At 35.3% G+C, this 21691-nt stretch overlaps 1 protein-coding gene across 1 annotated transcript in view; it reads left to right on the top strand.

Moving 5' to 3' along the window:
* The window catches only part of RBM41 (RNA binding motif protein 41), a 67237-nt gene that overhangs the window by 27296 nt on the left and 18250 nt on the right, over positions 1 to 21691 (top strand). The window contains exon 6 of the mRNA XM_068962530.1: positions 12557 to 12960. Coding sequence (XP_068818631.1) covers positions 12557 to 12960 — 404 coding nt within the window. The remainder of the gene's footprint in view (positions 1 to 12556; positions 12961 to 21691) is intronic.

Below are 21691 nucleotides of genomic sequence, written 5' to 3'. Positions count from 1 at the left end.
AGGGAACTCTGCTCAATGTTATGTGGCAGCCTGGATAGGATGGGAATTTGGGGGAGAATGGATACATGTATATGTATATGTATATATATGGCTGAGTCTCTTTGCTGTCCACCTGAAACTTTCACAACATAGTTAATTGGCTATACTCCAATACAAAATAAAAAGTTCAAAAATAAGTAAGTAAAGTGATGTGTACATGTTCACCCCAAACTAACTAAATATTCAGATGCAGTCTTGTTTCAGAGGTCACTAAGCATATATCAAAAGAATAGTTCATTGGTGGGAATGCAAACTAGTACAGCCACTATGGAGAACAGTGTGGAGATTCCTTAAAAAATTGAAAATAGAACTGCCTTATGACCCAGCAATCCCACTGCTGGGCATACACACCGAGGAAACCAGAATTGAAAGAGACACGTGTACCCCAAAGTTCATTGCAGCACTGTTTATAATAGCCGGGACATGGAAACAACCTAGATGTCCATCAGCAGATGAATGGATAAGAAAGCTGTGGTACATATACACAATGGAGCATTACTCAGCCATTAAAAAGAATACATTTGAATTAGTTCTAATGAGGTGGATGAAACTGGAGCCTATTATACAGAGTGAAGCCAGAAAGTAAAACACCAATACAGTATACTAACACATATATATGGAATTTAGAAAGATGATAATGATAACCCTCTATGCGAGATAGCAAAAGAGACACAGATGTATAGAATGGACTTTTAGACTCTGTGGGAGAGGGAGAGGGTGGGATGATTTGGGAGAATGGCATTGAAACATGTATACTATCAGGTAAGAAACGAATCGCCAGTCTATGTTCGATACAGGATACAGGATGCTTGGGGCTGGTGCACGGGGATGATCCAGAGAGATGATATGGGGTGGGAGGTGGAAGCAGGGTTCAGGATTGGGAACTCATGTACACCCGTGGCTGATTCATGTCAATGTATGGCAAAACCAATACAGTATTGTAAAGCAAAATAAAGTAAAAATAATTTAAAAAAAAACAAACAAACAATAGTTCAACCCCAAAGCCCTAGGATATGTATAGCAGATCTCAGTGATTACTACTTACTTCAGTACTGCTATAGAGAAGAGGATGTTAGAAATGTGTTGTGATTATATGTCATGAATAGTCCATCTCCAAATTTCATCTGTAATCTTATATGGATTTCTTATAAATTTGTACAAGTTCTTTATCATTTTGCATACTTACTTTTTGTTAACATATCTATTCCCATTTTTTGGCTTTTCATTTCACTGCCTTTATGGTATCTTTTGATGAATCAAAAGTTCATTTTTATGTAATAAAATTTATTAATTTCTCATTTCTGCTTAGTGCTTTTGTATTTTGATTAATCAATCCTTCCCTACATAGACTCAGGAAGATACTGTCCTTTATTATAAAAGCTTTATGATTTTTTCTTTTCACATTTAAGTCATTAAATTGATTGATTAATATTTATAATATGAAATAGGGATTCCAGTTTCTTTCTTTTTTTCATATAGATAACCCTCTATCCCAGCACCATACATTGAAAATATTGTCCCTGCACTGTTATAGTATTTCTAGCTCTGTTATATGTCAGGTATTCATATATGCCTGGGTGTTCTTCTGGGTTCCTTTGATCTTTTTAAATTTTACAGAATCAGTATCATAAGTTTAGCTTTTTTATGTCTTGATACCTTGTATAGCAGAAGGACAATTTCTTCTACCTCGTTCTTCAAAAAAGTTTTATCTACTTTTGACACTTTGCTTTTCCATGGAAATGTTAGAATCAGCATATCAAGTTACACGCACACACACACACGTGCGCGTGCATGCACACATTTACAAACATATACTCTCTCTGATGTGATTTTGATATTTATAATATGTATCTTCAAATCTTAGAATGTAAATATGATATATCTTTTCATTCATTCAATTGTTCTTTAATTTTTCAGTATATTTTCTTTATTCTGTTTCTTATAACATTTTATGAAACTGATTAGTTTTTCTTAATTTTTAAAGCAGCTTTTGTTGTTGTTTAATCGCTGAATTGTGTTCTCAACTCTTTGGGACCCCATGGGCTGCAGCACGCCAGGCTTCCCTGTCCTTCACTATTTCCTGGAGTTTGCTCAAACTCATGTCCATTGATTTGATGATGCCATCCAATCATCTCATCCTCTGCCTCCCTCTTCTTTTGCCTTCAATCTTTCCCAGCATCAGAGTCTTTTCCAAACAGTCTCCTCTGTTCATCAGGTGGCCAAAGTATTGGAGGTTCAGCTTTAGCCTCAGTCCTTCCAATGAATATCCAGGGTTGATTTCCTTTAGGATGGACTGGTTTGACCTCTTTGCAGTCCAAGGGACTCTCAGGAGTCTTCTCTAGCACCACAATTTGAAAGCATTAATTCTTCAGTGCTCAGTCTTCTTTATGGTCCAGCTATCACATCTCTACATGACTACTGGGAAAACCATAGCTTTGACTAGACAGACCTTTGTCAGCAAAATGATGTCTCTGCTTTTTAGTATATGATGTCTAGGTTTGTCATAACTTTCCTTCCAAGGAAGCATTTTTTTCATTTCATGACTTCAGTCACCATCCTCAGTGATTTTGGAGCCCAGGAAAATAAAATCTGTCACTGTTTCCACTTTTTCACTTTCTATTTTCCATGAAGTGATGAGAGCAGATGCCATGATCTTAGTTTTTTGAATGTTGAGTTTTAAGTCAACTTTTTCACTCTCCTCTTTCATTCTCATCAAGAGGCCCTTACACCCCCCATAAAGAGGTATAAGGCAGGTAAGGTAGTCTGGTATTCCCATCTCTTTAAGAGTTTTCCACAGTTTGTTATGATGCACACAATCAAAGGCTTTAGTGTAGTCAACAAAACAGGTAGATGTTTTTCTGGAATTTCCTTGTTTTCTCTATGATCCAACGAATGTTGGCAGTTTGATCTCTGGTTCCTCTGCCTTTTTGAAACCAGCTTGTACATCTGGAAGTTCTCAGTTCACGTACTACTGAAACCTAGCTTGAAGGATTCTTTTCTTTTTTAGTTTACAATATTGTATTGGTTTTGCCATACATCAACATGAATCCGCCATGGGTGTACACATGTCCCCCATCCTGAACCCCCCTCCCACCTCCCTCCCCGTACCATCCCTCTGGGTCATCCCAGTACACCAGCCCCAAGCATCCTGTATCCTGCATCGAACCTGGACTGGCGATTCATTTCTTATATGATATTATACATGTTTCAATGCCATTCTCCCAAATCATCCCACCCTCTCCCTCTCCCTCCCACAGAGTCCAAAAGACTGTTCTATACATCTGTGTCTCTTTTGCTGTCTCGCATAGAAGGTTATCATTACCGTCTTTCTAAATTCCATATATATGTGTTAGTATACTGTATTGGTGTTTTACTTTCTGGCTTACTTCACTCTGTATAATAGGCTCAATGGAGTATTACTCGGCCATTAACAAGGATACATTTGAATCAGTTCTAATGAGGTGGATGAAACTGGAGCCTATTATACAGAGTGAAGTAAGCTTGAAGGATTTTGAGCATAACCTTACTAGCATGCAAAATGGGCGCAATTGTGTGGTAGTTTGAACATTCTTTGCCACTGCCCTTCTGTGGGATTGGAATGAAAACTGACCTTTTCTAGTCCTGTGACCATTGCTGAATTTTCCGAATTTGCTGACGTATTGAGTGAAGCACTTTAACAGCATCATCTTTTAGGATTTGAAATAGCTCAGCTGGAATTCCATCACCTCCACTAGCTTTGTAGTAATGTTTCCTAAGTCCCACTTGACTTCACATTCCAGGATGTCTGCCTCTAGGTGAGTGACCACACCATTGTCGTTATGCTGGTCATTAAGACCTTTTTTCATATAGTTTCTTCTGTGTATTCAATTTACATATGATGAAATTCACCTACTGTGTTCAATTAGGTACCGTTTATTAAGTTTATTGAATAGTACAGTCATTACTACATCCAGTTTTAGGACTTTTCCTTGACTTTGCAAAATTCCCTTGAACTGATTTGTAGTAAATAAATTCCCATGTCTACCCTATATCTTTGTCTCTATGAATATATCATTTCTAAATATTTCATATAAATAAAATCTTACAATATTTGATGTTTGACATTTTGCTTCTTTCAGGTGGCATGATGTTTTTGAAGTTTGCTCATGTTGTAGCATGTATCATTAATTCATTCCTTTTTATTGCTAAATAGTTTTCCATTGTATAGATATACCACTTTTTGTTTATCCCTTCACCACTTGATGACACCAAGTTGTTTCCACTTTGGGGCTATTATGAACAATGCTATAAACATTTATTTGCAAGTTTTTGTGTGGATATGTTTTCATTTCTCCTGAGTGAATATTTTCTGGGTCAAACTCTATGTACAAATGTTTAAGGAACTGCCAAACGGTTTTCCAATATGAAAGTATCATTTTACCTTCTCATCAGTGATGTATGAGCATTCCTACGTCTCTATATCCTTGCCAACAATTGTTATTGCATATTTTTAAATCGTGTGCACTGGTATCTAATTTTAGTTTTATTTTTAATTTCTATAATAAATAATCTTGATGCTATTTCATGTGTTTATGAGCCATTTATATGTCTTTTTTGATGAAATGTCTATTCAAATCTTTTACCCAGGTTGGTGTTTTTTGCTTTTTTAATTATAAATTTATTTGTTTTAATTGAAGGATAATTGCTTTATAGAATTTTGTTGTTTTCTTTCAAACTTCAATATGAATCAGCCATAGGTATACATATATCCACTCCCTTTTGAACCTCCTTCCCATCTCCCTCCCCTTCCCACCCCTCCAGGGTGATACAGAGCCCTGTTTGAGTTTCCTGAGCCATACAGCAAATTCCTGTTGGCTATCTATTTTGCATATGGTAATGTAAGTTTCCACGTTACTCCTTCCATACATCTCACCCTCTCCTCCCCTCTCCCCACGTCCATAAGTCTATTCTCTATGTCTGTTTCTCCATTGCTGCCCAGTAAATAAATTCTTCTGTACCATTTTTCTAGATTCCATATATATGTGTTAGAATGATATTTATCTTTCTCTTTCTTACTTACTTCACTCTGTATAATAGGCTCAAGGTTCATCCACCTCATTAGAACTGACTCAAATGTGTTCCTTTTTATGGCTGAGTAATATTCCATTGTGTATTTGTACCACAACTTCTTTATCCATTCATCTGTTGATAGACATCTAGGTTGCTTCCATGTTCTAGCTATTGTAGATAGTGCTGCAGTGAACAATGGGATACATGTGTCTTTTTCAATTTTGATTTCCTCAGGGTATATGCCTAGGAGTGGGATTGCTGGGTCATATGGTTGTTTTATTCCCAGTTTTTTAAGGAATCTCCATACTGTGTTCCATAATGGCTGTATCAATTTATATTCCCACCAACAGTGCAAAGGGTTCCCTTTTCTCCACACCCTTTCCAGCATTTATTGTTTGTAGACTTTTTGATGATGGCCATTCTGACTGGTGTGAGGTGATATCTCATTGTAGTTTCAATTTGCATTTCTCTAATAATGAGCAATGTTGAGCATCTTTTCATGTGTTAGCCATCTGTATGTCTTCTTTGGAGAAATGTCTGTTTAGGTCTTTTTCCTCCTTTTTGACTGGGTTGTTTGTTTTTCTGACATTGAGTTGTATGAGCTGCTTGTGTATTTTAGAAATTAATCCTTTGTCAGTTGTTTCATTTGCTATTATTTTCTCCCATTCTGAGGGTTGTCTTTTCACCTTGCTTATAGTTTCCTTTGCTGTGCCAAAGCTTTTAAGTTTAATCAAGTCCCACCTGATTGTTTTTATTTTTATTGTTTTTATTTCCATTACTCTAGGAGGTGGGTCATAGAGGATCTTGCTTTGATTTGTGTCATTGAGTCTTCTGCCTAAGTTTTCCTCTAAGAGTTTTATAGTTTCTGTAAATCTTTTAGCCAGTTTTTGATTGGATTGTTTGCTTTCTTAGTATTGAGTGGTAAAGGTTCTTTGTATATTCTGAATGCAAGTCTTTTACAAGATATATCCTTTGCAAATATTTTCTTCTAGTCTGTTTCTTTTTATTTTCTTAATAATGTATTTTGAAGAACAAATTTTTAAAATTTTAATGAAGTTCAATTTATTGTTCTTTTATGACTTATGCTTTTGGTATTGTATCTAAGAAATCTTTGCTGAATTCAAGGTCAGAAAGAGATTCTCCTGTTTTCCTCTAGAATATTTATAGTTTTAGCCTTTACAGTTACATTTATTATCTATTTTTAAGTTCATTTTTCTGTGTTAAGATAAAGGATCGAAGTTCATATTTTATGCTTGAATATCCAGTTGTCCCAGCATTGTTTATTGTAAAGATTATTATTTCCCCATTGAATTGTCCCTGCACTTTTGCAGAAAAATGGTGATGGTGGTTTAGTCACTAAGTCATGTCCAACTCTTGCAACCCCGTGGACTATAGCCACCAGGCTCCTCTCTCCGTGGGATTTCCCAGACAAGAATACTGGAGTGGGTTGCTATTTCCTTCTCCAGGGTACCTTCCTCACCCAGGGATTGAACCTGGGTCTCCTGCAGTGCAAGCAGATTATTTACTGACTGAGACACCAAGGAAGATTTTTTTGTAGAAAAATCAGTTGATCAAAAATATAAGTGTTTGTTTCTGGACACTCAGTTTGGTTTCCTTGATGTATATGCCAATATATATGCCTGTCCTTACACTCTGAACCTCCTTACCTTTAGAGTAAGTTTCAAAATCAGATAGTATAATTCCTCCAATTTTGTTTCTCTTTCTCAAAATTGCTTTGGTTATTCTAGGTCCTTTATATTTCCATGTAAATTTAGAAGGAGCTTGACAATTTTTCTACAAAAAAAAAAAAGGCCTGCAGGAATTTTTATAAGGACTGTACTGAATCTGTAATTCAATTTTGGGGAAATTTCCATTTTAACAATATTGAATATTCTAATCCATGAATATGGAAGGTATCTTCCTTTATTTTGATTTTCTATAATTTATTTCAGCAATAGTGAGAGCAGACATCCTTGCCTTGTTCCCAGTCTTAGGGGGAAAACATTCAGTTTTTAACCATGAACTATGATCTTACCTCTAGATTTTTTGTGCATGCCTTTAGAAATATATTACTTTCTTATGGATGCTGTAACTAATTACCATAAATTTAACAGCTTAAAGCAACACAGAATTTTTCTCTTACAGTTGTAGAGGTCAGGTCCTAAAATCAAGATGTCCATAGGGCTGTATTCCTGCTGGGGTTCTCTAGGGGAGCCTTTTTCAGCTTCTGGAATCCACCTGCATTTCTTGGTTCATGGCCCCTTCCTCACATTACTCTTACCTCTACTTCCATCCTACATCTCCTACTGTTTCTGACCCTTCTTCCTCCTTCTTGTAAGGACCCTTATAATTTAGGGCCCACCTCCATAATCAGTGACAATCACTTCTGCAGAGTCCCTTTTACCATGAGACGTTTTCAAAGATCCCAGGGTGCAGGGTGCAGATATCTTTGGTGCCTACGCCATGCAAGTTGAAGAGGTTCCCTTCTATTCCTAGTTATTTGAGAGTTTTTTAAAAATCATGAATGTGTGTTAGATTTCGTTTACTGCTTTTTCTGCACTTACTGTAGTGAGTATGTGGTTTAAAGTTTTAGTCTGTTAATATGATGTTTTATTAACTGCTCTTTATATGTAAAAACAATCTTTCATTCCTGGGATAAACCCACTTACAAGTATATCATTATAATCATTTTTATATGTTGCTGGATTAGGCTTGCTAATATTTTATTGAGGATTTTTCGTCTATTTTCATGAGAGATATTGGCCTGTGATTTTTCTTTGCTTGTGGTATCTTTTTAAATTTTGGTTTCAGTGTACTAATGACATAATAGATAAGTTGGAAAATATTACCTCCTCCTTTATTTTCTGAAAGTGTACAGGATTGATGTTATTTCTTAAATATTTGGTAGAATTCACCAGTGAAACCATCTGAATCTGGACTTTTCTTTGTGAGCAGTTTGTTGACCACTAATTCAAGCTCTCTTACTATAAGGTTTTCAGCTATTCTTTTTCTTCTTAAGACTGCTTTGGTAATTCATATCTTCCTAGGAATTTGTTCACTCATCTAAGCTTTCTCATTTGTTGGCCTAAAGTTATATATAATTTTCCCTTTTAATTGTTTCTATTGGTATAGGATCAGTAATGATGCCTCCCTTTTAATTCTTGACTTTAGTCATTTTTGTCTTCCTTATTTTCTTGGTTTGTCTAGCTAAGAATTTGCCATTTTGTTAATCTTTTCAAAGAATCAGCTTTTGGTTTCACTGATTTTTCTCCTGTTTTCTGTTGCACTGATTCTGTAATCTGCAATCTGTAAAATTGCCACTGACATGTGGTATTAGTATTCTTTTTTATTTTTTGCCAATATGGTATTCCTTCTTAATTAGTATTTCCCTGAATTCTGATATTGAGCCAAAATTTGCTGACTTTTGTTGTAATATAGGATTTTATTATATAAACTTGCTACAGTTTTATAATTGATTCTTCCTAGATGGACACTTATATTTTTACTCATTTCAGGCTATTATAAATAGTACTGATCTAAATATTCTTATTATGTACCTTGTTGCACTATGCTCAAATTCTTCTAGGATATATTTGTAGAAGTGGAATTGATGGATCATATTATGAGCATATTCAGTGTCAGTAGATAATGTTATAGTGATTTGCACATCCTACCAGCAATGTATTTGCTCCACAACTTCACTGACATGTGGTATTAGTATTCTTTTTTATTTTTTGCCAATATGATATTCCCTTCTTAATTAGTATTTCCCTGAATTCTGATATTGAGCACGTTCCTTGTATTTATTAGCAAATGTATTTCCTCTTTTGCAAGGCACCTTTTTCTGTCTTTTGCCCATTTTCCTAGTGATTCTCTTCTTTATCAGTTATTTGTACAACAAATATCTTTCCTCATTCTGTAAGTTTTTTCTTTAGGATATTTTTGATGAACAGAATCTTTTAATTTTAATGTAGTTGAATTTGTCAATATATTCCTTAATAGTTACTGCTTTTTAGGTCTTAAGAAATCCTTTCATAAGTATTCTTATACCTTGCTGGTGGAAATACAGAATAATACAGTTCTTACAGAGTGAAATTTAGAAATACATAGAGAGAAATTTGTTATACATTTATCCTTTATGTCAGCAATGCCGGTTCTTAGAATCAATTTTAAAGACATACTGAGAAAATACAAAATCCTGTATGCACAGGCTGTTTGTCAGGGCATTATTCACAGTAGCAGTAAAGACTGGAAACAACACCAGCGTGCATCAGTAGGGGAGTAGTTGAATAAACTCTTGTACATCCACACAGTGAAGTACTATGCAGCTATAAGAAGGAAAGGGAAGAGCTCTATACATTAACATGGAATTATTACCAGGATATATTGTTAAGTGCAAAGAAGTAAGTTGTACAACAGTGTTTATAGTAAGTTACCTTTTATATAGGAGAAGGGGATATACTGAATTATATATATATATATATCAACCTACTCCAGTATTCTTACTTGGGAAATCCTGTGGACAGAGGAGCCTGGTGGGCTACAGTCCATGGGTTGCAAGAGTTGGACATGACTGACCAACTAAACAAAAACATAAATACACACACGTGTGTGTGTGCATGTGTTATGTGTTTGTGCCTATTTACTTATATTTCAAAAAAAACACAATGGAACCATAAAGCCAAAACTAGTAAAATTATCATTTATGGAGAAGGAAAGGAGTGGGATGAAATTTACAGAGATGGAAAGCGAGACTTCTTTGAAGGTACTGTATAATAAAGTTTTCACTTTAGTGAAGTGAAAGTGAAAGTTGCTCAGTCATGTCTGACTCTTTGTGACCCCATGGAATTCTCCAGGCCAGAATACTGGAGTGGGTAGCCTTTGCCTTCTCCAGGGGATCTTCCCAACCCAGGGACTGAACCCAGGTCTCCCACATTGCAGGTGAATTCTTTACCACCTAAGCCACAAGGCAAGCCCAAGAATACTAGAGTGGGTAGCCTATCCCTTCTCCAGCAGTTCTTCCCAACCCAAGAATCAAACTGGGGTCCCCTGCATTACAGGCAGATTCTTTACCAACTGAGCTATGAGGGAAGCCCTCATTTTCATTTTAGACCCATGTAAATGTTTTGCATAATTTTAAAAATTAATCAAAAGGGAAAAACTAAATCCCTAAAATTTATAAACAGCCTGAAGCAAATTAGCCTAACTATGAATAAAGTTGGGATCATAACCATGCAGAGAAAATGATTTAAAAGAATATTTTCATATTCCTAATGAGATATAATTTAAGGAAAAAAGTAACTGCAAAGAATTTTAAAACTATATTCAGTAGTTTTATTGTTGATAATCATGTTAGTATTGTTATTGACATTTTAAAATTCTATATGTTGTAGGAAATAGCTAATAAATAATTTTGTTAATATCATTAGGAGCCAGTATCCTAAGCACATGTGAGAGAGATACAAGTCAAAAATCATGGACTTGAGTAATAATCTTATAATCTTAATTTGAAGTAGAAATACCAGTATAAATTAATGGTTTATCTTTCATAAAAATTTTCCTACCTTGTTCACTGAAAAAGGCCTAGAAGCAACAACAACTCAACATTTATGAACAGATTTAGCAACATATTGTTGTTTCTAAATACTATTTCACATTAACAGGAGCCAGTGGTCCTTAGAGAAATATTTCAATTTTGAGTCAGGAAATAGGTAAGATGAACTTAAGGTATCTTGCTATGCCAGAAAGCTAGAAAGCAGTACAGGAGCCAATTTTAAGGGACTTTCACTGACCCTAGGGCTTCCCCAGTAGTTCAGCAATAAAGAATCTGCCTGTAATACAGGATCCTCAGGAGACATGGGTTCAATCCCTGGGTGGGGAAGATTTCCTGGAGGAGGGCATGGCAACCCACTCCAGTATTCTCACCTGGAGAATCCCCATGGACAGAGGAGCCTGGCAGGCTACATTCCATAGGGCTGTAAAGAGTTGGACACAACTAAAGCAACTTTGCATGCATGCACTGATCCTAAGTGGAATAACTTGATCACTAAAAAGAATGACTACATTTAATTGAAACACATCAAATATATGAAAATACATGTCTCACAATTATACTAAAAACATAATCATTGGTCACCATTGGACTACTTTAAAGTACCAACTCATTAAACTCTTATAGTTGAAAAATAATGGGAAACAAATCAAGCATTTGTCCTACTTTTCCTATATGAACTTATGTAGCAAAGCCAAATAGATGATGATAAGTCCATTATAGGATTCCAAATAATTAATACAGAAGAAATAATAGAAATAATAAGTACAAAATAAATAATAGAATTAGGGGAGCCCCACTTTACAACTCTTAATAAATTAATGGATTTAAGCAATGGTCATCAATGGATGCAAACCTCTTAGTTAAAAAGCAAATGGGAAAACTTCATAATGAAAGGATCAGACCAAAAGCACCTGAATCTACTGATCAATTTTAACATCACTAGAAATGGGACCACTGAACATTATGTGCCTAACAATATAATGTAATAGGAAATACACATCTATATAGTATATGGAGGATTCTTGCCTAAAAATATTGAACTCAAATCTAGACCAACAATATCCCATAAAACTTTTTACAATAATGTAAATGGTCTTTATTCTGCCCAGAATGATATCTAGTAGCCACATGTGCTTGTTGAACATTTGATATTCGTAGTTTAACAGAGGAACTAACATTTAAAAAATTAATTTAAATAGACTCATGTGGCTAGTGGCCACATGGTAGCATAGCTCTAGATTTGACTACCAGTTTGTAAGAAATGGAGGGGATTGAGGAACAAATTAAATAATAGCATGAGGAACAACCAATTAAATTCATTTGTTCTGAACAAATGATGTGGCTTCTCTAAAGAATAAGTGGGATTGGGGGAAAAAAGATTTGAGGGCTGAGAAAGAAGGGAAGCTTTGTATGTGTGTGTGTGTGTGTGTGTGTGTGTGTGTGTGTGTGTGTGTGTGTTTTAATGAGGCTTTAAAGACATAACAGCCAATGGCTGGTTTAGATCTTGAACCAAGTGTAAAAAGACATCTTTGAGAAAATCAGGGCCATTTGAATGTGAATTCAGTAGTAGATAATGGTAAGGAATTATTATTAATTTTGTGAAGTATGATAATGCTATACTAGTTACATTTTTTCAAATGCCTTTATCAATTAGATGCATGTACTTGCATGACCCTGAGAGTGAGCGCCTCAAATTTTGGACCCCAGGTGCCTCACTTGCCTCACCATAGTCCCGGGCTTGCCCAAGATGCGCTGTAATAATATAGCTATATATTATTGTCATTTTCACAGATTGTAAATACCTGCCCCAGCAGAGTTTCATTATCTGAGATTCAAGATTTAATTTTTATTAATTTGTCAAAGGTTGTTTTGGTAGGCTTTGTAGAACTTCCGTATCTCTTTGTCTTGATCCAGATGAACCCCAAAAGAAGAACAAAGGTGATCCCATGAACAAGCTGGAAAGTTTTTACCAAGAGATGATAATGAAAAAGCGTCTTGAAGAGTTCCAACTAATGAGAGGTGAACCCTTTGCTTCCCACTCACTGGTCTCAGCTACATCAGTGGGAGATAGTGGCACAGCTGAGAACCCGTCATTACTCCAGGACAAGGGAAAACAGGCAGCACAGGGTAAAGGTCCCAGTCTCCATGTGGCAAAAGTTATTGATAATTCACCTGAGCAGTGTTGGACTGGGCCCAAGAAGCTGACGCAGCCAATAGAATTTGTCCCAGAAGATGAGATCCAGAGAAATCGTTTGTCAGAGGAAGAGATCCGAAAAATTCCTATGTTTTCTTCATATAATCCAGGGGAGCCAAACAAGGTATAGGCCAAACCAAGAAAAAAAATGGGTTGTTTTCATTTTTATTAATCTCTACTTAAAGTAATACTTTTGTATTAGCTTTGATTATACCAAAGAATCATGACATAGGCACAGTGATTGTGTTTTTCTTTGACCTTTACTATTAATTCTCTGCTATATAAGTAGCTCTGACTATATAAGTAGCATATTTCCTATGATGTTCATTGTGGTTTTCTAACGTCGTAAGCTATCCTTAGAATTTTATTTAAAAAACAAGAATTTTAAAGAAATCTTGATCAGACTCTAGTCCATGCCCACTAGAAACCCTCAACTAAAGAAAAACTCATAGGCCCACCATATCTAGTAGCCATGTGCCTGGTTGTGAGTAGGGTTTGCTATACCACATGAGTTTTCTCTTCAGAATGCTCCACCTGGCTTTCATATGACATATGACTTAAATTGCTGGTAGCTTAGCAGCAAAGTGAAAGCACAGGGCCTCTAAGCCTTGAGGAATTGGCGAATATCTAAGAAAAGTTGTAAATAATCCTCATTTGGTTGATCGGATCATTATGTCACATTCATAGTATGTGTTACATCCAGAATTGAAAATTTCATTATCATGTCACTCAAAAAAGCAACACAGGCCCCTGGAGCATATACTTGTGTTCAATTTAAAAAACAAAACCAGAAAAATAATGTTAGCTTCTGGCTGTCCCTAAATTTTTAAAAAGGTGTTGTCGAGGATTATTAAGCAGTTTCCTTTGAGTGATTACATTTCTAATATATTCTTGATGTTCAAGGGTAGCTGGATTTTTATTTATTTTTTATTATGAAAATTATTAATTATGAAAAGTTACAGCGAATAATATAGCAAGAACCTTTGTACCTAACCAACTCTCTTTACCAATTCTTGCCTTTTTTTTTTTTTCCCCTTGGCCGCGCCGCACGACTTGTGGGATCTTAGTTCTCTGACCAGGATTGAACCCAGGCCCTTGGCAGTGAGAGTGCGGAACCCTAACCACTGGATTGCCGGGGAATTCCCTATCAATTCTTAACAATTTCCATATTTGGTTGATTTTTAAAAATAAGGCCTTACAGAGACACCTGGAAACTTTCATGTATCCCTCACCACTCCCATTCCCCTTTCTCTTTTCCAGTGGTAACCACTATCCTGTGTTTGCCATTTATCATTCCCACGCATGTTTTAAACTTTTACTATAAATCTGTATATTCATAAACAACATGTAATTTTATTTATATTTAAACTATCCTTCTACAACTTGCTTTTTGACTCAATATACATGTTTTTTAAATTTATTTCTAAAGATGTAAGGAACTGTGTAGTATTCCATTGTAGAAAGATACTATAATTCATTTGTCCATTCTCCTGAAAATTTTTTTTCTTTTTTTTCCATTCTAGACAGTTCTGCAACAAATACTATTGTACACATCTCCTGTTGCACATGTACAGGAGTTTCTCTAGGACAGTTTTACAAACTTTAGATTACTATTAGTAGGTCACAAGCAGCAGTTTTTTAAAGAAATAGAAAATATCAAAGTGCATTCCATAGAGTAGTAAGGATAATTATTGTTTTTTGAAGCTTTTGTTTATTGTGCTTTTGTGTGTGATATGTGTGTGGGCCAGAATACAAAATGCATTTCTTCCTATAGATCTCAGTCAAAAGGGCCAGAAAAACATTGCTCTATTGCAGTGATTCTCAAACGTTAGCATGTACCAGAATCCTCTGGAAGGCTTGTTAAAACACAGATTGCTGGGTTCTGCCCCTAGAATTTTTTGTTCTGTACATCTGGAGTAGGACCTGAGAATTTGCATTTCCAAGTTCCCAGGAGATACTGATGATGCTGCTGGTCTGAGTGATGTTTTAAGAATCACTGTTCTAGGTTATATATCTAGGAGTGGAATCACGGTAATATAGGATACATATATTTTCACCTCCATGAGCAGACTTTAAGAAATCTCTTTCATATCTTTGCTAAGACTTTAAAATATTTGACTTTTTATTTTGGCCAGTCTAATATATTCAAAAGGTATCTTGTGGTTTTAATTTCAGTGTTCCTGATTTCCAATGAAGTTATGCATGTATTCATACATTCATTAGCCTTTCAGGAACTGTCTGTGAATTGCCTGTTCTGTTTCTTTCCCATTATTTATTTAATTTTTAATAGTATTTATAGATTTTGATTATTTAGGTTTTAGTATATTACCTATAGATTTTATTTTAGAATTCTAGATACAAACCTTTGCTGCACCAGGTGAGTAGCTTGTATTTTTAACATTGTTTCTGATATCTTTTGTTAAGCAGAAGTCTTTCATTTTGACGTAATTAAATCATCAGTATTTTTTTGATGGTTTGTGCTTTTTGAGATATTTGAAGGAAATCTTTCTCTATAAATCAATAAGAAAGAGACAAGCAATCCAATAAAAATGGCCAGAAGATATGAACAGGCAGTTCATAGGGGAGAAAACACAAATGACCACTTAACATATAAAGTCAACCTTGGTAATCAGAAAAATGCAAAATAAACCTACAATGAGATACTATTTAATATCATTTAATACTTTTTTTACATTTGGCATACATTTAAAGGCCTGACAATGCCAAGTACTGGTGAATGTATGGAACAGTAAGAATTCTTTAATATACTGCTGGGTGAATAAAAATGAGTATAACCACTTTGAAGAACATTGTGGCAATACTCAGTAAAATGAAAGATGCTCAACACTGTAGGTCAGTAATCCCACTTCTTGGTATCTATCCTAGGGAAACTTTTACACATACACATTAGGAGATGTTATAAGGATGCTCATAGTAGCATTGATTGTGAACAACATGCATGTTCATAAGCAAGAGAATGGATAAAACATGGTGAATTCATAAAATAGAATATGATATGGAAGAAAAAATGAATGAAACAGAACTACAGGTATCAACATGGATGAAACAATGTTGAATGAAAAATGTTTTGTTTGAGACTTTGGGTTTCAGCGCCAACATGTAAACTGCTTAGAAGTCATCACTACTGTCTTACAGCAGGAAGAACAGCTGAACAGACTGAAAAATCAATGACTTTTCTTGGATTTATCAGAGATTTGAAGTCAGAGAGCAAACTGCAACCATGAAATCTGGAGAGACAGGCAATTACAAAGAATCACTTCCCAGATCTGCTTATCAGAAGCAGAAAGCACTGAGCCATAAATTGGTAGGAACACTTAAGTGGTAACTTTGACAAATTGCAGGAAACAGAGTATAGATTAGTGTTTGAGTAATAAACTTCTGGGGGCCACAGTCTAAGGGGGCCCCCACATTTTCATAACTTTTACCTTCAGGAACCCCACTGGGTTCTCAATGTAAAGAGCCAAGAATAAGTCTTCTGTTTCTGGCATGTTGATAGGAAAAGGAATCAACTTGAAATACATCCAGAGCGTCTACCTAACAAAGAGCTATCCAGAAAGTAAAACAACTTAACCAAAGCCTTCTCTAGTGTGGGAGAAGGGAAATTACTGAACTCCAGGCCCCTCTAGTCTTACTGTGTCATCTACAAGAAAGAGAATAAAAGCTATGAAATACTTGTGAAGGTTACAGGCTGGATACATGGGCACGGTAAATGCCTGAGACTTAATTATAAGATGCAGAATGTTTTCCCATACCCTGCACCTTACTACCACATCAACAGGTTTTCAGTATGATAACTATGAATTATAGCTGAAGAACCTGCAAGGCTCAAACTCTAAAATGTTTTTAGGGAAACTCAAAGAAAACAAGGGAGACAAAACAAGGATATTAGAGGAAACTAAAACCTCTGACACCTACAGTTAAAGCAAACATTAAACATAGCCCAACTTCTAGCCAGATTAACATAAAACCTCACATGAAGGGCCTGTTTATCTCAGTTTCTACTGTGTTACATATAATGTAACAAAAAAGAAATGATTTTTTCCTTTCAACAAAAAAGAAATGATATGGCTTACCAAAAGATAAACCACAGTCTCAAGAGACAAAACCAACATCAGAACCAAGCTCAGATATGACACGGGTTTTTAAAAAATAGCTATAACTAATATGCTAATGAGTCTGCTAGAAATAGTTTACAACATGCAAAAACAAATGGATAATATAAGCAGACAGATAGAAACTCTAGAAAGAAATGTAAGAAATCAAAAACAGTGTAACAGAAATGATGCCTTTGGGAGTTCCCTGTGGCCTAGTGGTTAGGATTCTGGGATTTCATTTCCAGGTTCAATCCCTGGTCAGGGAACTGAGATTCTGTAAACCATGTGGCATGGCCAAAGAAAAAAATAAAACACAAAAAAACGCCTTTGATAGGCTTATCAGCAGACCGGATACAGACAAGGAAAGCTTGAGTTAGTAGCTTGCTGCTGCTGCTAAGCCACTTCAGTCGTGTCCGACTCTGTGTGACCCCATAGACAGCAGCCCACCAGGCTCCCCCATCCCTGGGATTCTCCAGGCAAGAACACTGGAGTGGGTTGCCATTTCCTTCTCCAATGCATGAAAGTGAAAAGTGAAAGTGAAGTTGCTCGGTCATGTCCGACCCTCAGCGACCCCATGGACCACAGCTTTCCAGGCTCCTCCATCCATGGGATTTTCCAGGCAAGAGTACTGGAGTGGGGTGCCATTGCCTTCTCCAGTTAGTAGCTTGAAAACATGCCAGTAGGAACCTTCCAAACTGAAATGCAAAGATTGAAAAAAAAAAAGACTTTAAAAATGTAACAGAATATCCAAGAACAATTTCAAAAGGTGTACCATGCATATTATTGGAATAGTGGAAGAAGAAAGGAGCAGAAGGGGAAAAAAAGAAATATTTGAAGTAAGAGTGACTGAGAATTTTCCAAAATTAATGACAGACACTGCACTACAGATCCAGGATCCAAGCAAAGACAAAGTAGGATAAATAGCACCCCCAAAAAAAGACACCTAAGCATATCATGTTCAAACACAGAAAACTGAAGACCAAGAGAAAATCTTAGAAACTGCCAGAGAAAAACTCTTTACCAATAGAGAAATAAAGATAATAAGTACATTGGATTTCTCCTCAGAAATCATGCAAGCAAGAAGAGAGTGGAGTAAAATATTTAAAGTAATGAAAGGGAAAAATACCTACCTATAATTTAGTATCTAGGAAAAACAGTCATTCAAAAGTGGAGGAAAAATAAAGACTATCAAAGAAAAACTGAGGGAACTTGTCACCAGGAAACCTGCCTTACAAGAGATATTTCTGTTTAGAAGTTCTCCAGAGAGAAGGAAAAATTATATATGTCAGAAAATAAGATCTCTATAAAGAAAGGAAGAGTGTAGGAGAAAGGATACATGAAGGTGGAATAGAATTTTTAATTTCCTATTTTTAAATGATCTGAAACATAACTGTTCCAAGTAGTAATAGCAACATGATAGGTAATTAGAGGATATGAATAAGTGTAATGGATGGCAGAAATGATAGAATGAAGGATGGAAAGAAGGAATTTTATTTGGTGTGTATAACTGTTACAGGGTATCTCCACTATCTGTCAAGTGGTATCATATTATGTGATAGTGGACTTAGTTTTAAAGCTATATTGCAAACTCTAAGGTATTTTACTAACAATTATAAAAAGATATAATTGATACACTAAAAGAGAGCAGAAAATATCCATTTGCTACAGTCTTTTCCAGAAAATAGAAGCAGAAGAAATACTTTCTTACTGACTTTGAAACCAGCCTTAGATTAATACCAAAATCAGATAAAGATATTACAGTAAAGAAGGACCATGAACCAATATCTCTTTTGAGCATAGATGCAAAAGTCCTAAATAGAGTAGTCCCCTATTATCTTTAGGAGATGCATTCCAAGACCCCCATTGGATGCTTGAAATGACAGATTGTACTGAAACTTAGTTTTGTTTTTGTTTTTTTCTTATATACGGATGTGAGAGTTGGACCATAAAGATGGCTGAGTACAGAAGAATTGATGCTTTCAAAATGTGGTGCTAGAGAATACTCTTGAGAGTCCCTTGGACTGCAAGGGTATCAAATCAGTCAATCCTAAAGGAAATCAACCCTAAAAATTCATTGGAAGGACTGATGCTGAAGCTCTAATACTTTGGTCATTTAATGTGAAGAGCCAACACATTGGAAAAGACCCAGAAGCTGAGAAAGATGAGGGCATGAGGAGAAGGAGGCAACAGAAGATGAGATGGTTGGATGGCATCATTGACTCAATGGATATGAGTTTGAGCAAACTCCCGGAGATGGTGAAGGACAAGGAAGCCTGGCGTGCTGCAGTCCATGAGGTCATGACAAGTCAGACTTGACTGAGCGACTGAGCAACAGTACCTACCTATGAAAAATTTTAATTTATGGAATATCCAAATTGCCAGCATCTCTACTCTTGAGCTTTGTGGCCATTGTTAACTGATAGGTTACTTAAACATAAGCACTGCAATACTGTGATGGTTGATCTGATAACCAAGATGGCTACTTAATGGGGCATACAGGGTGGATATGCTGAACAAAGGCATGATTCATGTCCTGGGTGGGACAGAGCAGGATAGAGTGGGATGGTACAAGATTTCATCATACTACTCAGAACGGTGTACAGTTTAAAACTTATGTATTGTTTATTTCTGGAATTTTCCATTTAATATTTTCAGACCATAGATGACCTTTGTAACTGAAACCACAAAAATTGAAACTGGATAAAGGGGGACTATTGTATTAGGAAAATCAAAATATTTTTATTAAAAAATGAAATATTAGGAAATCAAATCCTACAATATATCACTATTAAATGGGATTTCTTCCAGATATCCAAGACTGATTCAACTTTTGAAAACCAATTAATGTAATCCACCACACCAACAGACTAAAGAAGAAAAATATTATTTCAGTTGATGTAGAAAAGGCATTTGACAAAATACAAACACCCGTTAATGACGCGAACTATCAGCAAACTAGGAATAGAGGGGAACATTTTCAACTTGGTAAAGTATATCAACAAAACCCCACAGCTAACATCATACTTAATGGTGAAAGCCTGAGTGTTTTCCCCTTTGATCAGAAACAATACAAGTATGTCCCCTCTTTCAATTTCTTTTCATCTCTGTATTGGAAATTCTAGCTAGTGCAAAAAGAGAAGGAAAGGAAATTAAAAAGCACACAGATTGGGAAAGAAAAAATAAAACTATCTTTGTTAACAGGTGACATGTATGTCTTTGTAGAAAATTCCAATCTATCAACAAGAACATGAAACAATTACTGGAACTAAGGAGTATATGAAAGTTGGAGGATATAAGATTTGTATTTGAAAATCAATTGCTTTCCTGTATACCAAGAAATGAACCATTAAAATTGAAATAAAAAGTACAACACCCTTTATAATACCACCACAAAATAGTGAAATACTAAGGTACAAATCTAACAAAATATGTGTAGGATCTATATGCAGAAAAATATAAAACCCTGGTGAAAAATTAAAGATATAAATAAATGCAGAGATATCCTCTGTTCATAGATTGGAACAGTCCCAGAAAAATCCCCAGCAAGCTATTATGTGGATATAGACACACTAATTCTAAGTTTATATGGAAAGAGAAAATATCTAGAATGCTCAACACAATACTGAAGAAGAACAAAGTTGAAAGACTGATGTTACCTAACTTTAAGGCTAACTACAATCAAGTAGTTTGATGCTGGTTGAAAACAAAATAAATTGAGTAAAATAAAGACTCCAGAAATAAACTTTCACAAATATAGTGAACTGATCTTTGATAAGGGAGCAAAAGCAACTCAATGGAGAAAGGATAATCTTTTCAAGAAATTTTGTTAGAACAACTGGATATCCACCTGTAAAAAAAAAAAAAAAGCTAGACACAGAGTTTACATTCTTCAAAAAATTAACTCAGACTAGATTATAGATTTAAATGTAAAACATAATATTATGAATCTTCTAGAAGAAAACAGAAAATTTAAGTGACATTGTGTTTGGTGATGTATTTATAGGTATAACACCAAAAGCATGATTTATGAGACAAAAAATTGATAAATCCTACTTTATTAAAATTATAAACTTTGCTATATGAAAGATGCTTTTAAGAGAATCAAAAGACAAACCACAGACTGAAAGAAAATATTTGCAAAACACATGTCTCATAAAGTACTTATATCCAAAATACAACAAAGAACTCCTAACACTCACCAGTAGTAAAACAAACTACCCAATTTAAAAATGAGCAAAGGAACAGACACCTTGCCAGAGAAGTTACATACATGTCAAATAGGCATATGAAAAGAAGCTCATCATCATTTGTCACCTGGAAATTGCAAAATAGAATAATAATGAGATGCCATTACACATCTATTAGAATGGCTAAAATTGACAATACCAAATACTATTGAGGATGCTAAACAACAGGAACTTTTATTCATTGCTCTTATGCAAAATGGCACAACCTCTTTGGAAGATAGTTTGGCAGTATCTTACCAAGTTAAACATGCTTTGCCACACAATCCAGTAATGAAGTTCCTAGTCATTTGCTCAATTGATTTAAAAACTTACATTCATACAAAAACCAGCATGTGACTGTTAACAGCAGTTTTATTCATAATTACCAGAAACTGGAAGCAATCAAGGTGTCCTTCGGTAGATGAGTGGATACATTCATCTTTGCTACATCTATACAATGGGATATAATTCAGCAATAAAAAGAAATAATCTGCCAAGTCACAAAAAGACAGGG

Source organism: Capricornis sumatraensis, chromosome X (genome assembly GCF_032405125.1).
Source record: "Capricornis sumatraensis isolate serow.1 chromosome X, serow.2, whole genome shotgun sequence".
NCBI lineage: Eukaryota > Metazoa > Chordata > Mammalia > Artiodactyla > Bovidae > Capricornis > Capricornis sumatraensis.
The sequence above is the reverse complement of the archived record's forward strand: the minus strand, read 5'-3'. Positions and strand labels throughout refer to the sequence as shown.